General features: G+C 43.7%; 1 protein-coding gene across 2 annotated transcripts in view; it reads left to right on the top strand.

Moving 5' to 3' along the window:
• Positions 1–19964, top strand: part of ADCY8 (adenylate cyclase 8) — a 217410-nt gene that overhangs the window by 88798 nt on the left and 108648 nt on the right. For both annotated transcript variants that reach the window (XM_004373008.1, XM_012554538.1), the window contains exons 4-5: positions 4783–4894; positions 10194–10321. In XM_004373008.1, the coding sequence (XP_004373065.1) occupies positions 4783–4894; positions 10194–10321 (240 nt within the window). The remainder of the gene's footprint in view (positions 1–4782; positions 4895–10193; positions 10322–19964) is intronic.

The raw sequence follows: 19964 nt of genomic DNA, 5'->3' as shown, positions 1-19964 counted from the left end.
CACTGAAGGCATCGGTGAAAAACGAGTCTTCAGGGAATTGACAGAAGACCAACTGAGATGTTTCAGCAAACAGATGCAGCGCTGGAGGTGCTCACTCAACTATGCCAAGAAATGTGGAAGATAGATACCTGGCCAACTGACTGGAAGAGTTCCATATTTGTGCCCATCCCAAAGAAAGAAGATCCAACAGAATGTGGAAATTATACAATGATATCATTAGTATCACACACAAATAAAATTTTGCTGAAGATAATTCAAAAACGGTTGCAGCAGTACATCAACAGGGAGCTGCCAGAAATTCAAGCCAGATTCAGAGGAGGACATGGAATGAGGAATATCATTGCTGATGTCAGAGGGTTCTTGGCTGGAAGCAGAGAATACCAGAAGGATGTTTACCTGTGTTTCATTGCTATGCAAAGGCATTTGACTGCGTAGGTCATAACAAATTATGGACAACATTGCAAAGAATGGGAATTCCAGAACACTTAATTATGCTCATGAAGAAGCTGTACGTAGAGAAGGAGGCACTCATTCAAACAGAACAAGGGGATATGCCTGGTTTAAAATCAGGAAAGATGTGCATCAGGGTTGTACCCTTTCACCATACTTATTGAATCTGTATGCTGAGCAAATAATCTGAGAAGCTGGACCATATGAAGAAGAACATGGCGTCAGGACTGCAGATGACTCAACAATCTACCATATGCGCATGACACAATCTTGCTTACTGCAAGGGAAGAGGACTTGAAGCACTTACTAATGAAGATCAAAGAGTACAGCCTGCAGTATGGATTACACCACAACATAAAGAAAACAAAAATCCTCACAACTGGACCAATAAGTAACATTGTGATAAACGGAGAAAAGATTGAAGTTGTCAAGGATTTCGTTTTACTTAGATTCACATTCAACACCCATGGTCAAGAAATCAATCTACATATCGCATTAGGCAAATCTGCTGCAAAAGACCTCTAAAACATTGAAAAGCAAAGATGTCACTTTGAGGACTAAGGTGCACCTGACGCAAGCCATGATATTTTCAGTTGCTTCATATGCATGCGAAACCTGGGCAATGAATAAGGAAGACCGAAGAAGAATTGATGCCTTTGAATTATGGTACTGGCTAAGAAAATTGAACGGACTGCCAGAAGAACCAACAAGGAGCACTCTGGCTATACTTGGGAGAAGTACAGCCAGAGTGCTCCGTGGAGGCAAGGATGGCAAAACTTCACCTCACTTACTTTGGACATGTTATCAGGAGGGACCAGTCCCTGAAAGACATCATGCTTGGTAAGGTAGAGGATCAGCAAAAAGAGGAAGACCCTCAACAAGATGGATTGACACAGGGGCTGGGAACAATGGGCTCAAACATAGCAATGATTGTGAGGATGGTACAGAACTGGGCAGTATTTTATTCTGTTGTACATAGTGTTGCTATGCGTCAGAACTGACTCAATGGCACCTAACAACAACACCAACTCATTTGCATGTGAAAGCTGGACAATGAATAAGGAAGACTGAAGAAGAAATGATGCCTTTGAATGGTGGTGTTGGCGAAGTATACTGAATATACCTTGGACTGCCAAAAGAAAGAATAAATCTGTCTTGGAAGAAGTACAGCCAGAATGCTCCTTAGAAGCAAGGATGGCAAGACCTCATCTCACGTACTTTGTATATGCTATCAGGAGGGACCAGTCCCTGGAAAAGAACATCATGCTTGGTAAAGCAGAGGGTTAGTGAAAAAGAGGAAGACCCTCAATGAGATGGATTGACACAGTGGCTGCAACAATGGGCTCAAACATAGCAATGATGGTGATGATAGTGCAGGCTCGGGCAGTGTTTCATTCTGTTGTACCTAGAGTCACCATGAGTCGGAACCAACTCGACGGCACTTAACAACAGCAAAATCAACATATATATGCACATATATGTATATGTATATTCATGTAGATACATATATATGGAGCCCTGGTGGTGCAACAGTTAAGTGTTTGGCTGCTAACCAAAAGGCTGGCAATTCAACCCACCCAGTGGCTCTGTGGGAGAAAGAGCAATCTGCTCCCATAAAGATTATAGCCATGAAATCCCTATGGGGCAGTTCTACTCTGTCACATGGGATTTCTATGAGTCAAAAATAATCTGGAAAGCACCTAACAACACCAACAACATACATATACATACATATATCTACATGTATCCATATTATGAAAGTGCCTGTCACCATGGAGAAGGGGGGAGTGGGTGTTAACCACCCTAAAAAAGAAAACAAAACAAGTCTACCCACCCTCACCAAAATTCTCAGAAGCCTTAAGTTCAATAACCACCACGTTTGGCTTCCTTTCTGCTCTAATCAGTTTTCAGTGCTTCCCTTAGTTCTGAACAACCAAAGTTACTTCTCCTCTCCCTCAACCCCTTCCATTTATTTTAAATCATCAAACTGAGTTTTTACACTCGAGACCCTTCTCCAAAAGTTCACACCACGCTCAATTGAAATTTAGTTTACTGCCCAACATTTCTCACTATCCTTGAGGATGTGAGTCCTTTCCAGGGCAGAAGAACGCACACAGAACCCCGCTGTTGCACCGGCCTCTCCCCCCTGGCTGTTCACAGCAGCAGCAGTGGCAAGAAGCCAACAGCTCCTGCAGGTATTGAGAAGATGAAAACAACACAGGGCGGAGGGCCTCTCCTGCCCACTGCTAGGCTGCTGGGTGCTAAAATAAGACCAGAAATGAAAAAGGCAGAGGAGGAGGGTCCATAGCCCCCCCTTCCCAGACCCCAAAGCAAACCCACTGTGGTGTTTGGAGCATGTTTGAAATCATTTCCAAACTCTTCACCTACTTGATAGCAACCCACCTGGTTTATCCTTCTTCGCTCTGTTTGGACTGTACAAATGATGTGGCCCTTTCCTAAACACAGTCTGCTGTACATTTCTAAGTCTTTATTATATTTCACACAATTAATTATCTCCCATCAGCAAAGAGGCACTATGGCTGGGGGATTCGTGTGTCCACGTGGACTGGGAGCCAGCAGGGCAGGTTCTCATCCAGAACCTTCTCCAGGAACCATCGCTGTAGGACTTTGGCTAAACCATTCATCTTTCTGGGCCTTGGTTTCCCGACTCAAAAACTGAGCTCTTTGAAACGGACAAAAATTTTGGACTCTTGGTCAAGTTGATTTTCCCATTTGGTCTTCCCATTCCATCTGCCCAATTCTATTTCTCTTTCCTTTTTTTTTTTTTTTTTTCTCTAGCTTTTTAAGACACTTTTTGTATTAGGGTAATGCTGGCTGCTTTAACAAATACCCCTCCCCAATCTCAATTATTTTAACTCAATAATTTATACCTTCCTCACTCAACTGTCCCCTGCTGATATTCTCGGTCAGTGGATGACTCAGGGAAAAAGCCCTCTGCATTTGATGGCTGTACCATTCCCTTGGGCCCCAAGAGTCTCTGCATTCAATTGTTAGAAAGAGTAGAGTAGGCATCAGTCCCTGGGGAGGTGTGATAAGGTGGCACGGAGCAGTGCAGATCCGTCAGGTAGGCATCCCAGCTCTACTACATGCTAACCGTGGAACATTAAGCAAGTCCCCTTGCTTCCCTGAGCCTCAGTTTCTTCATCTCCATAATGAAGAGGACAATGCCTGCTCCATCACTTCACTAGAAAGAGTGATGAAGACAGTGCTCATAGCGTACCTGGGTTTTAGAAGACTTTTGAGAACTGCTGCTTCCCTTACTTTTCTCTTCCCTTATGCCAAGCCAGGCCTCTAGGTGGCACAAACAGTTTGCACTTAACTACTAGCCTGAAGGTTAGAGGTTCAAGTCCACCCAAGCAGCTCTGTGGAAGAAAATCCTAGCGATCTGCTTCCGTAAAGATGATCAGCCAAGAAAACCCTATGGAGCAGTTCTACTTTGTAACTCATGGGGTCACCATAAGTCAGAATCCACTCAATGGCAAAAGGTTTTTATACCAAGCCTCCAGCATAGAATTAGTCCTCACCTAACTGAAATCCCTGGTGAATGCGTGTGATTATTCTGCCTGAGGTCTCCCAACTTTGCCATCGATTCTGGTAATTTCTGGAAAAAATGCCTAACTCTATTTGCCTGCCATTTGGGCTAGAGTATATATCACTGGAGTAGCCCTGGTGGCGCTCTGGTTAAGGCCTCTGCTGCTGACTGAAAGGTTGGCGGTTCGAACCCACCAGCCGCTCTGAAGGAGAAAAGACCTGGTGATCTGCTCCTATGATGGTTACAGCCTAGGAAACCCTATGGTGCAGTTCTACTCTGTCCTACAGGGTCACTATGAGTGGGAATCGACTCGACAGCACACAACAACATATATCATTGGCCTCGCGAGAATGAGGTTTTCTTTCCCTTTCCCCCCGTGCTTATTTTGCTCTGTATTTGTGGCATTTGTGTTGCTGCTCATTGTGAAAATACAGATACTTCATCACGTTTCAATCTGCTTTTCACAATAAATTGATCTGTTCATAGTGACACATTCTCTTTGGGGTTGTTTGTGTGGTCCACACTCCATACCCCTGCATAGGAAGAAGGACTTTCTCTTGTCTCTTGTCCTTCCTGAACTCCTTAGCGGACTCATTCTCTGCTGAGGTATTTGTTAAATGCCTAGGCGTTCCTCCTGACTCCCGTGGGAGGGAGAGGGAAAGTCTCAGAGCACAGAGAGGACTGGTTTATTTAGATGGTGTGATGTGTCTCCCAGAGGAACTAAAATGTTAATACACTTTCTCCCCACCCCCACCCCCACCCCCTTCCCTGTTGTTTAGTATTCTTTTTGCAGATGTTAAAGGATTTACCAACCTCTCCACGACCTTGTCCGCTCAGGAGCTGGTCAGGATGCTCAACGAGCTCTTCGCCAGATTTGATCGCCTGGCCCATGTGAGTTGAATTTCATTCTCTTCTAGTCGTTGGCAGGAGTGAGGGGCTGCATGTGGAATTAGGGAGGAAAAGGACTCAGCTTCATCCCCTGCGTTGTTGTTACTGTTCTGCGTCCTGTCTCTGGGCATGGACCCCTGACCCTCAGGCACTCTGGGGACTGATGTTAGTTATTTACAGGCCATGGGATGGAAGACTTGTCAGAGTAATGTTCCCAGTTAAGAGACAGCTAGAAGAGCGACAATCAAACCACAGTCTTTTGTATCTGCATTTCATTCCTCATCATTATGTCCCCTGCATGTGGCCAGGTGCCATCGAAGCCTCAGTGCTTGTGCATGCAGTGGTGGCTGCCTGTAGTTTCCTGGCCAACCCCAGCCATCTGGAAGGAATTAGCCTATTCTCAAGAACCAGTCATCTGCTGGGCCATCCTGCCGCCATTTTGTTAAAAGCTTGTTTCTAGCCAACAAGACACTACCTTCCTTTTTCAGCTGGCTTGATCAGAGCTAACCTAGAGAAGAAGTCAAAGGAGATGGATGCTGGCTATCAAAACACTCAACACTAGTCTTAAAGCCACACAAGTTACAGAGGAATACCACTGTCACCCTATGTTTTAGAGTGGACTACTCATAATTTTTATCTACTATCTCTCTATATGAAGAGCCCTGGGTGGTGCAGGGGTTAAGCACTCGGCTGCTAACCGAAAGGTTGGCGGTTCATACCTGCCATCTCCTCCACAGCAGAAAGATATGGCAGTCTGTTTCCAAGATTTACAGCCTTGGAGACCTTATGGGGCAATTGTACTCTGTCCTGTAAGGTAGCTATGAGTCAGAATTGACTCAACAGCAATGGGTTTTATCTTCATATACAGCTTTATAAACTATGGATTTTGCCAAAATTTTTATAATGTGAAAGCCATCAATATGGGAGGAAAAGGATTATAATAAGCTTAACTTGATAAAATTTGCAAGATGACCCTTACCCCACTTTATTTTTCTTTTTAAATATCTTTTTCCAAGCAGTCTGGCTTCCTTAATATGAACTTTTCAAAGAAGTTTCTGGTAGGAAGAAGTTGCTTGGATATTACTGCCAAATCATCTGACAGCTCACAGGATTTGATCAGAAAGATGTGTCTGCAATTAACAGAACTTGATGGATAAGACAGAAGACAAGCCTTTATTAAAGTATATATATATAAACCAAATCAAACTCATTGCCTTCGAGTCGGTTCTGACTCATAGCAACCTTATAGGACAGAGTAGAACTGCCCCACAGGGTTTCCAAGGAGCACCTAGTGGATTTGAACTGCCGACCTTTTGGTGAGCAGCCATAGCTCTTAACCACTACGCCACCAGGTATGTATATAAATATATACCATTTATTCTAAGGAGCTCTGGTGGCACAATGGTTAAGTGTTCGGGTAATTGAACCACCACCCCCCCCAGAGGCTCGTGATCTGTTCTTGTAAAGATTACAGCCAGGAAAACCCTAGGGAACAGTTCTACACTGCCACATGGGATCTCTGCGAGTTGGAATTGACTCGATGGCACACAACAACAACCATTTATTCTAGGCCAACAGTTTTCAAGGAGCTTGCTGACTTCTCCTTATGTCAACAAGAAAAATGGACCCTGGATATGAACATCTTTATCACATTGTTCAGTTTCTGCTTCTCCAGAAACTAACAAACCATTGTACCCAGTCTCCTTCCAAAACACATTTTTTCCAGGAGCTCTACCATTCTGGACTTTCCATAATTCTTGCAGTTTTATAGAGAAAAGATTATGAAGCCCCAAAATCAGATCAACATGGATTTGAATTTGATTTCTCCCCCTGACTTGCTGTGACTTTCACTCCTTTAAGCCTGCCTTTCCTCACCTGTAAAATGCACACAACTCAGAAGGTGGTCATGAAGACCGCATGAGACCCATATAACGCATTTCACAGAGCCAGACACATAGTATGTGCTCGATAAAAATTGGCTGCTTTCTCCACTTAAACGTTTTTCCAAAGTGCTTTCACCTCTGTTTTCATGGGAAGGTCATTGTGGGAGTTGGTGAGAATCACATCTGGTCCAGATGATTACTTGTAGCCAGCAGATCCTGGGTAAGGCATGTATGCTTCCTGTGCCACAGTTTTCATATCTACAAAACAGATGTAAATCCTACCCGCCCTGTCTGGTTCAGGCTTATTGTGAGGCTCAAAGGAGAAAAGGTAAGGAGCAGCACATTGAACACTGAGACAGCTACTTCCAGAGGTTAGTGTTGATGGCCAAGTTTACTGTTACGTCTTAAAGATAATGTTGATTATTTTAACAGTTGTCACAGTTGGGGAACTGAAATCCAGCACACTTCAATGACTTATCCAAGGTCAAACGGCTGGTACATTTGACTAGAATACACATGTCTTGATTCTTAGACCAAGGCATTTTTTTGTTACATCCTTTCCCTTCATCCTTCCCTGTCACCAAGAGAGAAGCAGATCCTGGCACAGCACTGCTATTTGACAGCAAAGGCTACCATCAGCCTGAGTCACTGACAGCAGGCCTTGTCCCAGAAGACCGTTTGCAGATGAAATGACATGGCTGATTGAAATCAGCCCCTGCCTCCCTGCCTGAGTGTTCTTATCTGCAAGATCACAAAAAGGCATTAGGTCAGAGGGTCCCAAATGCTTCTTCACAACAATTATTAGGACGTTTTAACTAGTGGATGTGAGATTTAAAAAATTAAAAAGATCAGAGCAATGTAGTGAATTTTTATAAAAGTAAATTTATTTAGTGTAAATAAACTAGTTATCGTCGAGTCGATTCCAACTCGTGGTGGCCCTGTGTGTGTTAGAGTAGAACTGTGTTCATAGGGTTTTCAATCGCTGTAAGGTCCCTGGGTGGCACAAACGGTCTGTGTTTGGCTACTACCCTAAAGGTTGGTGGTTCAAACCCACCCAGCAGCACCATGGAAGGAAAGTGGCGATCTGCTTTTGTAAAGATTACAGCCAAGAAAACCCTATGGATCAGTTCTGTTCTGTAGCACATGGGCCACCATAAGTTGGAATCAACTCAATGGCAATGGATTTAGTTTGGATCTTTTAGAAGCAGAACACCAGGCTTTTCTTCCAAGGCACTTCTGTGTGGACTCTGAACTTCAACCTTTCAGTTAGCAGCCGAGTGCATTAACCATTTGCACCACCCAGGGACTTTTTAATATAAATAACGTTCTTTTATTCTAAAAATATGTCTTCTGCTTTTTTGGTGTTAAAAATGTTCTGTCATAAAGTGATGGGGATAGTAGGTGGTAGTTGAGCTGTTACTGTTGATTGTTGATGAATTTTTGGTCCTTTCTTGTCAAAAGACAAAAATTATATCCTTTGATAGTCCCTCAGTCTCTTTGATTGTTTTTACAAATAACTTTCCCATGGACTTCACTTAAAAAAAAAAAATCAGGGAGACTGAGAGGTTGTCAGAGGATAAAATTTTTGTATTTATCTGAGGGAACACCAGAAATCCATCAACAAAACTAACTCCTGTCAGGACAATCTCTGAGTTCTGTTCTGGCCATGAAACTCCAGAGGCCTTAGCAGAGGCAACCTAAGGTCTTGAGTCTCCCTTCCTGATCTGACCTCATCTTCAGCTCTATTGCAAAATTAGCTGCATTGAAGCAGCCAGTAGACAGAAACCAAGCTTCTAAAAATAACCCTGGGAAGGCAGTGATGCCATCAGAGTTCTGAAGATTGCATCTGTGCCTATTGGGGAAGGTTGGCAGGGCCCCGGAGACATGGTCCAGACGGGAAGCACCAGAGCCAGCTCTGATTCTCTTTGCCTTGTCTGATACTTGTTTTTTATTGAGAGGGTGATTTCATTCATTTGTTACCCAAACATAATGGGCCAACTCCTGATGCAATTATGAAAGCAGCACAGTGCTGTCGAGCTTGGCAATACAAGGACATTGACTACACTGCTGGCATCTCAGTGGCCCCTTTCTGTCGGCAGCCACCCTCCTCTGACCCTCGAACCCTGCTCTTTGGAGAGAACACCCCACCTATAGAACCGTACACTCCTAGGGCATCAGATCTAGAAGGAACCTCAGCGGTCATTCATTCTAGCTCATCCATCCAAGGCAACCAAGAGCCTGTCCCTGATCCCAGATAGAAATATAAATGAGTAAGGACAAGAGTCCCAGTCATCAAGAGGCAGCTCTGACTTAGCACCTCATCTGCCAGACCCTGCACTAAGCCTTCACGTGCATCACATCATTGGAGCCTCACAACCAGACAATGCGGCAGACTCTATTATCCCCATTTTACAGATGCGGCAACTGAGGCTCACAGGTTATGTGCATTACCCAGAGATGCATAGCAAAGATGCGAGGGGCCTGGGATTTAATCCTGTGCAGTGTGACTCCTCAGCCAATGCTCTTAACCCCTGTGCTACACTTCCTCAAGTTTTCCTTCCTCTAAAACCTGCAACATGTAGCCACTTCTAGTCCAATAAAGAGGCATGCACCATTTCCTTTGTGCCTGTAGCTCTTTGAGAATTTGCAAGAACAGTGTCCTCAAGGTTACGACTCCACCAAAATAACTACTGTGTCCTACTTACCACCTGTGGAATGAGGCTAATAAACCCTCACAGGGTTGTTGTGAAGATTGACTGTGCTCAGTGTATGATGCAGGTGCATGGTGGCAGTTGTCATTACTCAGCTCTGTGTCCCCAACACCCAGGGACAAGGTTTGGCTTATCATAGATATACAATTGATTTTTTTTTTCAATGAACAAGTATATGACTTAGTAAATGAATAAAAGGATTAGGACATAGTTAGCCTCTCTTCTTAAAGTGCCAATTCCCTAGTTGAGAAGGAACTTAAAATAGAGTTGAAATAATAGGGCTTCCTTAAGTGATCCTATATTTTTAAGTGTTTATTGTTGACACATTCTGAGAAGGAAGACATCTCTGGAGGTTAGAGTAGCAGGTGACACTTTCAGCGTGCATATTGAATACCTACTTTTCGCCTGGCCCATCCAGGTGATAGATGTACAGGTCATAGAGCTAGGACATGACAGAGCCGAGATAGAGCCTTGTACATGTCAAGCCCAAGATCCACTGCTGTTCAGTGACTTCACTGCCCCTTCAAACCAGCATTAAGTCACGCCCCGAACTTCCTAGGAAGACAGTAGAACAACTGAGTTTCAAGGATAGGCATCCCTGTTCCCAAGGTGCAGACGCCTGACCCCACTCCTCTCTTCCCCAGACTTCCCGAAGCACCGACCCATCTGCTGACGCAGTCCTTTCTTCTCCCACTGTGTTCCTTCCAGGAGCATCACTGCCTTCGCATTAAAATCCTGGGAGACTGCTACTACTGCGTTTCTGGACTTCCTGAACCCCGCCAGGACCACGCCCACTGCTGTGTTGAAATGGGCCTCAGCATGATTAAAACCATCAGGTAATGTGTTCTGGTGCCCATGGGTGACTGCACTAATGGGTGATGGCTTCTACAGTACCTGGGCCTTCAACGTGCGCAACAGGAGAGACCAACGAGCCCATCTCCCCTTGATCCGAAATCGTGGGAAAGTGGAAGCCTTTTGACTTCGTTCACAAAAATTGCGTTTCCATTCGTTCTCCCGTAAGGACCAAAGCACCTGCTAGCTTAGTTATTTTCTAATTATACCTTGCTTACAATTATTTATGCAACAAATCAGGGTTGCAAATTGCCTTGTGGGGATAGAGCAAGGAACAAGACAAGCATAGTCCTTATCCTGGAGAGGTTACAGAGCAGTAGGAGAGATGAACACGTGGACAGTTTCAGGACGGCACAATCAGCTTTGTGATGAATCAAATCCAGGCTGCCAGGGGAGAATAGAGGGGGAACAGCTACCTCCATCCAGGGTGCTGGAGGAGGATTTCCAGAGGTTGATGTCTACACTGTTTCCTAGAGGTAAGGAGAAGTTAGCCAGGTCCTGGCAGGGGATTGGAGAGCTTCAGAGGATGGGCCTGTGCAGAATCCACACTGTAGTGCAGTGGCCACTGGTGAGCGCTGGGGTGGCAAGGGCAGCGAGGAGTGGACTGCAGAATGGGGAGCAGCCAGGGCCTGCACGACCTTTGAAGCCGCATTAAAGGGTTGCACTTTATCCAATGGGAAACCATCAAAGGGCTGCTCATGGCTGTGTGACAAGTCTATTGACTTTGGTTAGCAGGTCTGACAAATAGAGGGATTGAGGTCGGAGAGTCTGTAACTAGACCATTCATGGCAGTGGGACAGAGGCTCAGTGCCGTCAGAGCTCCCCTCAGGTCTCCAAAATGGTTGCAGAGCTTCCAAGCATCACATCCTCACACAACCACAGCAAAGGCAACAAAGAGGAGATATGGCGGACAGAGATCTTTTCCTTGGCTTATGCCTTCATCTTATGAGGGAATAAGAGTTTTGCCAGAACCAGACCAGACAACTCTTCCTTGGGTGTGTCAGGCTGGATTAAAGGTGCAAAGTCAGTGAAAGCAACAGCCCCTATACCACCACTCACCCCACCACACACATACACACATACACACATATCTCTACGTAGGCTCGACTTTCCTGCTGCTTCCCAGCCTGGAATGGGAAGGAGGGATTTAAGCAACTGGAATCACATGTTCTACAGCTTGGTAGTGCCTGGATCATGCCTGACCCCTTCTACTCGCTAACAGATCCCTGAGTTCATTCAGATTTTGGAGAGATCTGTTGACATTGGGAAAGGTGGTTTATCCCCCAGTTAAGAAGAGGGCAGTGAGTCCCAGGGTGGCTCTAATTAATTAAACAGTTCGCTACTAGTCAAAAGGTTGGCATTCAAGTCCACCCAGAGGCTCCTTGGAAGAAGGGCCTGGCGATCTGCTTCTGAGAGATCCAAACTAAACCCATTGCAATTGAGTTGATTCCAATAGACTTATGAAAGATACAGCCACTGAAAATCCTGGGGAGCACAGTTCTACTCTGACACACGTGGGGTCACCATAAGCTGGAATCAACTCAACAGCAACTGATTTGTTATTTGCTTTTGTTGTTTTTTAAGAAGAAGGTACATAAGCTCTTTTCCAAATATGATCCTGCTTTTTCTGTCCCATTGATTTGGCACTGGTAACTGCTCTGTTGATATGACAATGGTAACTTCAAGGCTTGGTCTGAAACTACCCCCTTGTAAACAGATATGAGGATTAGAGCTCATTATCATATCTTCGGTTGAGTTTTTGTAGCATACAAAAGACTTTACAGGCATTATTTTATTTTACTCACGCCCACTCTATGAAGGAGTCACAAGAATCCCCCTTTGCAATGGGGAAACTGAGGCTTAAAGAAGTTAAGGAGCTCATCAGAATCACACAGATAATAAATCGTGGTCCAAAGATTCAGAGAAGATCTGTCTGATTCCAAATTTGTAGAGTCCATCTCTGTTTTGTCATTTTCTAGCTTTGTGACTTTGGTCAACTGCTCCAAATCTCGAAAGACTGCCATTTTATGGTGGTTGTAACTCATGTTCTGTGTTGCCTTTTCTTTCTTTCATTGTGGACACTTAACCACAGTGAGGCCTGAAGATGCATCTTAGCGACTCAGATATTTCGAGGTAATTCCATAGTTTCCTGATTGGATAACTTCTGGAGAACACATTCACTACCAAGTTCAAGTTCTAAGATGTCTGCAGAGTCTATCCTGAGAAACCAAAAGAGTGGTCTTTTTAAGAATACCAGTTGCAGATAATGAGAGTCTCTTCTCTTCTCCTTTTCCCTTCCCTCCCTTCCTATTATCTTCCCTTCCCTCCCTTCCTATTATCTTCCCTTCCCTCCCTTCCTATTATCTTCCCTTCCCTCCCTTCCTATTATCTTCCCTTCCCTCTCCTCCTCCCAGGCTCCTGCTCTCACTTTATTTTCTTTCTAGACATGTCCACACACACTCACAGCCTTTCTTCCGGCTTGCTAACCTGACAGAGGCCGTGTTTTATGCCCCAATCTCGGGGCAGTGTGGTAGAGAGGTGAGCACAGGCTTTGGGGTCAGACGACCTGGGATTTGTTCCCAGTTCCACCATTACTGGGTGTGTGACCTTGGCAAGTGACTGAACCTCTGTGACTCAGTTCTGCATCCAGACTTGGGCTTACATAGCATTGTCCACCTGGAGGGTGGCTGTGAGGCTAGAAGGAGATGGCCTTCACACTGGGCTGCCCAGAGTAAGCTTCATTCAAGAGTCAGCTACTATTATTCCTGTTAGTATGTGTGTATCCAAATCTTGACTGTACTGCCCTCTACTGGGGACACCACAGCCTTAGCAAGTTGAAAGCTGAATTTACAAGTACTAGAAGGCACCACAAACTCTTTTTCTTTGCTGTTTGCACTCCAGTTTGTTAGAGGAGGTAGGTCCCTGTTCTGTGTTGGTGATTCTGCCTTCTTCTCTTGGCAGAGAAAAAGAAAAGCAATTAAAATGCAGAAGAAATGCATTCCCTCAGCACCATCACCACCAAACCCCACACAGCAGGCTGTAATTTGTTCCAAAGCTAAATAAAGGGTATTTTCGTGCCTCGGAGATGCCTTGGTACAACAGGGTAAGGATGAGCCCATGAAAGCCACACGCCTGCTCAGAGCTGTGTGAGCCCACATCCCTGAGTCACGCTCAGAGCAGCACATTTAGAAAAGAAACATATCAAAACCTAGTACGCACATATGCTATGTCAGGCAACGTACTAGGCATTTTAACTTCATTATTTCATTGAATTCTCATAGCAGTCTATCAAGTGAGTATTTTCGTTTTCACTTATTTTACTGACATGAAAGTTGAAGTTCAGAGAAGTCAAATGACTTACCCAGGATTCACTTCCAGGTTTATCTTACTTTCAAAGTCCATTTTCTTGAAATACACTATGTTGAGTCCCATAAAAGATGCAAGTAGCAAGCAAAAATTAAAAAACATGTCTCTTAAACTAATCCTGCCCCTTTGTGTAACCCATGATAGATAATTTGCCATGAGTTATGCTGGACAGGAAAGACCTAGGACGGCTGTATATTCTTACACAAGTTCATTAACTTCACCAACTCTTTGTTGTTATTAGTTGCCACTGAGTTGGCTTCAGCTCATGATGGCCTTATGTATAAAGAAGAAAACGCCCTATCCTGCCCCATCTTCATGACCATTGGTATGTTTGAGTCCACTGTTGCAGCTATTGTGTCAATCCATCTCATTGAAGGTGTCCTCATTTTTTCTGACCCTCTACCAAACATGATTTCTCTTTCTAGAAATTGGTCTTTCCTGATGATGTGTCCAAAGTGAGCCAAAGTCTCACCATCCTCACTTCTAAGGAGCATGCTAAGGAGGAGAATGTGGTGGTTAGTTTCCGTCAAGTCACTTTTGACTCATGGCGACCCCAGGGTGTTGTAAATCCTTTTAGTACCTTTCCATCAGCAGAACTCATATGCCCATAGTACCAGCAGTCTGCCTTTGAAGAGGGGCACTTAGACCTCTGTCATATCTTAGAAAAATATACTGATCATCCCATCTGTCCTCATGGGAAGGAAAAGTCTTTGATAGTAATTGCACAGGCTTCGTGCCTCGTTTAATGGATATTTCTGAAGATCCCCCATAAAACTAAGGAGAGAGGTTTTGGAAAAGAGTAGGGCGATGTGAGAATTTCTAAAAATCTGCTCCTTCACCATCCATATGACCAAGTATGCAGGTGGAGAAAGAGACTGGAAGTGTCCACTCTACTGTCGCCCCATCTTCTGCAGGGATGCAGAAGTTCCTTCCTCTAGGTCCTCCAGGGAGAGGACCCTAAGCATTCCACCCTAGAGTGCCTTTTGACAAGCCTTCGGTATAACAGAGAAGGTTGAGATACTTCTAAGCCATTTATTTGGAAACTTGATGATTTTGCCTGAAAACTAGGATGACTACTGTGATAATGCTTTAACTGGTTTTAACAGAGGTAATGGGGCCAAGACACAGAAGATGTGGGATCTCTTACCAGCTCTAAAACTAATTAGGCACGTGAACCTTATTCTGTCAGTCAATCAGTAGGTCAGTCAACAATTTTTTTTTTAATTGATCAAGGTCAACCATTTCTTTTCAGTGGAATGGTCTGCCTTATCCAAAGCCATTAGTGTCCACTAGTAAATTAAAATGTGTTTGGGTGGCCAACAAATATTTTTGGAGCTTCTACCATGTGCCAAGCACTGTGCCAAGCACTGAAAAGACAGTGATGACCACATCACTCCAGGGACCTTCTCTTGATCTTCAGTGTCCATTAGGGAGATCACTTAGACAATTGCCTATAAAATGAGTAATTTGGGCCAGACCAGCTCTGATGTCCCTGCCAGTTCTGAAAAACCGTGATTTACCAACCATTTAAAAGTCAAGTTTCAGTAGCAAAACTTTCCCCCGACTTTCCACAGGCGTTTGTATCTTGAGCATAAGCAGAAGATATGCCACAGTGATGTCTCTGCAGAAGGAGTGAACATCTGTTGTCAAAATGCTCTATGATACTTAGAGCATTATCATTTCTCTTTCTGGACAAGACCTTACCCTTCCTGACCGTTGTATTCCATTTAAGGTCTCCTTTCTGGATTCTTAGAGTGGGAGAGTAAGAAGTGAGATTGAATAGGTTAAAATGACTCCAGGGCTTTCTCCCATTAGTTTATTAAGTACTGCTTTTACTCATTTGGAATAAGACAATTTAGTGGCATTTTTTAACTACATGAGTCAGAGTCTATTAATACTCAAACAACTCCTTAATTATAATGTAGGTGACTTTACGTCCAGCCTTACTTCTTGCAGTTAACAAGAAAGCATTGTGCAGAAGAATGAACAGGAGCTCTGGTGATGGTTAGAATTGGTGCAGGCTTCTAGACTTTTCTCTATCACTGGTCAAGCATTGCACTCTGAGGGATGACTGATGGACATCATTTGCTCTTTAATGTGTATGGAGAGTATTCCAGCTTCCTAGCTTTATCAAAAAGGTAACAATCTCATCCAACTATCACTTTTGCAAGATGGATTTTTTTTTTTTTAATTTAAGCCCCAAAAGCACTTGCTGCAGCTGGAAAACTACTTAAAAGCCATAAACTCTAGAAACGTACATAACATTATATTGCATGTATTGTAATGTAATATCAATAAAGCATTTCTGGACTGGTGTCCCCAGATTATATGGCCACCCTGTATATTTTGTCCAAGATAAATCCTTCTTTGAGGAATCAGAGTCTCTCCTGATCTTCCCTCTTTCTGGCCTGTCCCATGTGTTAAGAGCCCAGCACTCATCCTCAGAGAGCAAAAGGATAGCCAGTGCCTGGTGCTCTGATGGTGAGATGGCCTTTGGATCTTGAGTCTCCAGATCCCAGAAACTCCAGTAGTTTACCAGTTTGGGTGAGATTTCTAATTTTTGCAAAAGTGCCAAGTCAACCCTCAAAGTGACCCTGGTCCCTTATGCACTGATCAGTCCAAACACATTGCCATGGGTTGAATTGTCCCCCCAAAATATCTGTCAACTTGGCTATGCCATGATTCTCAATATTGTGTGATTTTCCACCATTTTCTCATCTGATGTGATTTTCCTGTGTGTTGTAAATCCTATCTGTATGATGTTAATGAGATGGGATTAATGGCAGTTATGCTAATCAGGCAGGACTCAATCCATAAGATTAGATTGTGTTTTAAGCCATTCTCTTTTGAGATATAAAAGAGAGAAGTGAGCAGAGAGACCTGAGGACCTCATACCACCAAGAAGCAAGAGCCAGGAGAATAGTGCATCCTTTGGACCCAGGGTCCCTGCTCTAAGAAGCTTCTCAACCAGAGAAGATTAATGACAAGGACCTTCTTCCAGAGCTGAGAGAGAGAAACCCTTCCCCTGGAGCTGATGCCCTGAATTTGGACTTCTAGCCTACTAGAGTGTGAGAAAATAAATTTCTCTTTGTTAAAGCCATCCACTTGTGGTATTTCCGTTAAAACAGCACTATGTAACTAAGACACATGTGCTGCAAATTCTCCCCCAATCATAGAGAAGCCAGGGCAGGGTGACAAAATCAGGAAAGGCCAAGGTTGCCCACTGCTATTTCCAGCATCAGCAGGCTTCACAAGTGGGCAAGAGTCAAGATAAACAAAAGTGCAAGCGTGAGGGAAACAGGTTTCCCTGGTTTTTTAATCTGTTACTGAGGTATCTCCACAGTAGTTTGTTTGCTTGTTTTGGTGATAACTTTTTTTTAAATTTTATTGTGTTTTAAGTGAAAGTTTATAGCACAAATTAGTTTCTCATTCAAAAATTGATGCACAAATTATTTTGTGACATTGGTTGTACTCCCCACAGTGTGTCGGCACTCGCCCCTTTTCCGAATACACCCCGGGTTCTCCGTGTCCATTCATCCAGTTTCCTGTCCCTTCCTGCCTCCTGGTTTTTGCTTTTGGGCAGGTGTTGCGCATTTGGTCTCCTATACTTGACTAAACTAAGAAGCACATTCTTCACATGTGTTATTGTTTCTTTTACATTGTTGTTGTTAGGTGCGTCAAGTCGGTTCCGACTCACAGAGACCCTATAGGACAGAGTAGAATTGCCCCATAGGGTTTCCAAGGAGCAGCTGGTGGATTTAAACTGCTGACCTTGTGGTTAGCAGCCAAGCTCTTAACCACTGCGCCACCAGGGCTCCTGTTTGTTTGTTTTATAGGCCTGTCTAACTTTTGGCTGAAAGGTGGACTTCAAGAGTGGCTTCAGTTCTAAGTTAGCGGAGTGTTTGGGAGCCACAGTCTTGGGGGTTCCTCCTGTCTCTGTCAGACCAGTAAGTTTGGTCTTTTTAGTGAATTTGAATTTTGTTCTACATTTTTTCGCCTGCTCTGTCCGGGGCCCTCTATTGTGATCCCTGTCAGAGTGGTCAGTGGTGGTAGCCGGGCACCATCTAGTTATTCTGGGCTCAGGCTGGTGGAGGCACCATCTAGTGCTTCTGGGTTCAGGCTGGTAGAGACTGTGGTTCATGTGGTCCATGAGTCCTCTGGACTAGTATTTCCTTGTGTCTTTGATTTTTCTTCATTCTCCTTTGCTCCAAATGAGATGGGGCCAATAGATGTATCTTAGATGGCCGCTCCCAAGCTTTTAAGAGCCCAGACGCTACTCACCAAAGTAGGATGTAGAACATTTTCTCTATGAACTATGTTATGCCACTTGATCTAAATGTCCCTTGAGACCATAGTTCGCAGTCCTTAGCCTCAGTAACTCGGTCGCTCAAGGTGTTTGGATGTGTCTAGGAAGCTTCTATGGCTTTGCCTTGGTCAAGTTGTGCTGACTTCCCCTATACTGTGTGCTGTCTTTCCCTTCACCAAAGTTAACACTTGTCTGTTATCTAGTTAGTGATTTTCCCTTCACACCCTTCCCCTGCCTCAAAACCTTCAAAAATTGCTTTTTTTTTTTCTGCATGTAAACCTTTCCTTGGGTTTTTATAATAGTTTTCTCATACAGTATTTGTCCTTTTCTGATTGACTTATTTCACTCAGCATAATACCCTCTACATTCATCCATGTTGTGAGATGTTTTGCATATTCATCATCGTGTAGTATTCCATTGGGTGTATGTACCATAATTTGTTTATCCATTCATGTGTTGATGGGCACTTGGTTTGTTTCCATCTTTTTGCTATTGTGAATAATGTTGCAATGAACATGGGTGTGTGCATGTCTATTCATGTGACGGCTCTTATTTCTTTAGGATATATTCCTAGGACTGGGATTGCTGGATCATATGGTATTTCTATTTCCAGATTTTTAAGGAGACATCATATTGTTTTTCATAGTGGTTGTACTATTTTACATTCCCACCAACAGGGCGTAAGAGTTCCAATCTCCCTGCAACCTCTCCAACATTTGTTATTTTCTGGTTTGGTTTTGTTTCGTTTTGTTTGTTTTTTGTTTTGTTTTGATTAGTGCCAGTAATGTCTGGGTGAGATGGTATCTCATTGTAGTTTTGATTTTCATTTTCCTAATGGCTAATGAACACGAACATTTCCTCATGTGTCTGTTAGCCACCCGAATGTCTTCTTTGGTGAAGTGTCCACAGTAGTTTTTCGACCAAAAACAAAAGCTTTTTTCCTGGAAACAAAGACATGAAGAATGTACCATCCTTGCCATTAAGAATGGCAAAATCCATGTGTGTGTGTGCATTTTGTGTACATGTGTGCATGTGTACATGTATGTGCATGTATGTGTGTACATGTGCATATGTATGTGTTAAGTACGTGAAGTAGGCCTTGGTGATTACTGTAATTATAAATTCAGGCAATGGGGTTAGTGCACAGAAGCACAGAGAAGCAGCAGATGAGGCTGGGTAGATTGTTGGTGACCTTGTAAGACACCCTTGATCTTCATCCCACTAGCAGTGTGAAGCCACTGACACTTCAAGTAGAGAAGTAACATGGTCCTATCTGAGCATGATAAAGATGACTCTGGAAATGGATAACTCTCTCCAGTGAACTCTGGTTGAGAGGACACAGGGGCTGAGGGGAAGGAAGCTGGTTGGGAGACATTTCTGTAGCAATCCAGGGGAAGAGGTGCTACAGACCTGAAGTAGAGCAGTGGCTGTGAAATAGAAAGGACAGGATGACAACAGCACCCAAAGCTGAAACCCTGAGGATCCCCCAAGAGATGATATGTGACATAGACCTTTTAATTCAATCCAGCATTTGTCATTACAGTAAATGTATTTATTAATGGACAATAGCCCAGATGTGAGGACAGGATTTCACTTCACTAAACATACAGTTTGTTGCTGGATGAGATGATGGCAAATATTCCTTGAAAGAATGACTTTTGTACCATAAAGAGACTTAGGGGAACAAGCTGAGGAAGACAGGATGAACGCTGGCCCGCAGTCTGAATACCTAGTCTTTTTATGGTTCTCCTAGTTCTTAGGTTTGTGGCGACGGATACTTGACTTACCTTCTCAGAGCCTCCGTATTCCCTTCCGGAAACTGGAGATACTAAGATCCCAACTTCAGAGTGCTCTTTTTAAAATCTCGATAGATAGCATTGGTGTTACCACCATCGAAATATTTTCAATAGAATCTTAGAATTAGAGCTGAGTGTGGAAACTGGAGAATCTTACTC

This window comes from Trichechus manatus, unplaced genomic scaffold, assembly GCF_000243295.1.
Source record: "Trichechus manatus latirostris isolate Lorelei unplaced genomic scaffold, TriManLat1.0 scaffold00022, whole genome shotgun sequence".
Classification (NCBI taxonomy): domain Eukaryota; kingdom Metazoa; phylum Chordata; class Mammalia; order Sirenia; family Trichechidae; genus Trichechus; species Trichechus manatus.
The sequence above is the reverse complement of the archived record's forward strand: the minus strand, read 5'-3'. Positions and strand labels throughout refer to the sequence as shown.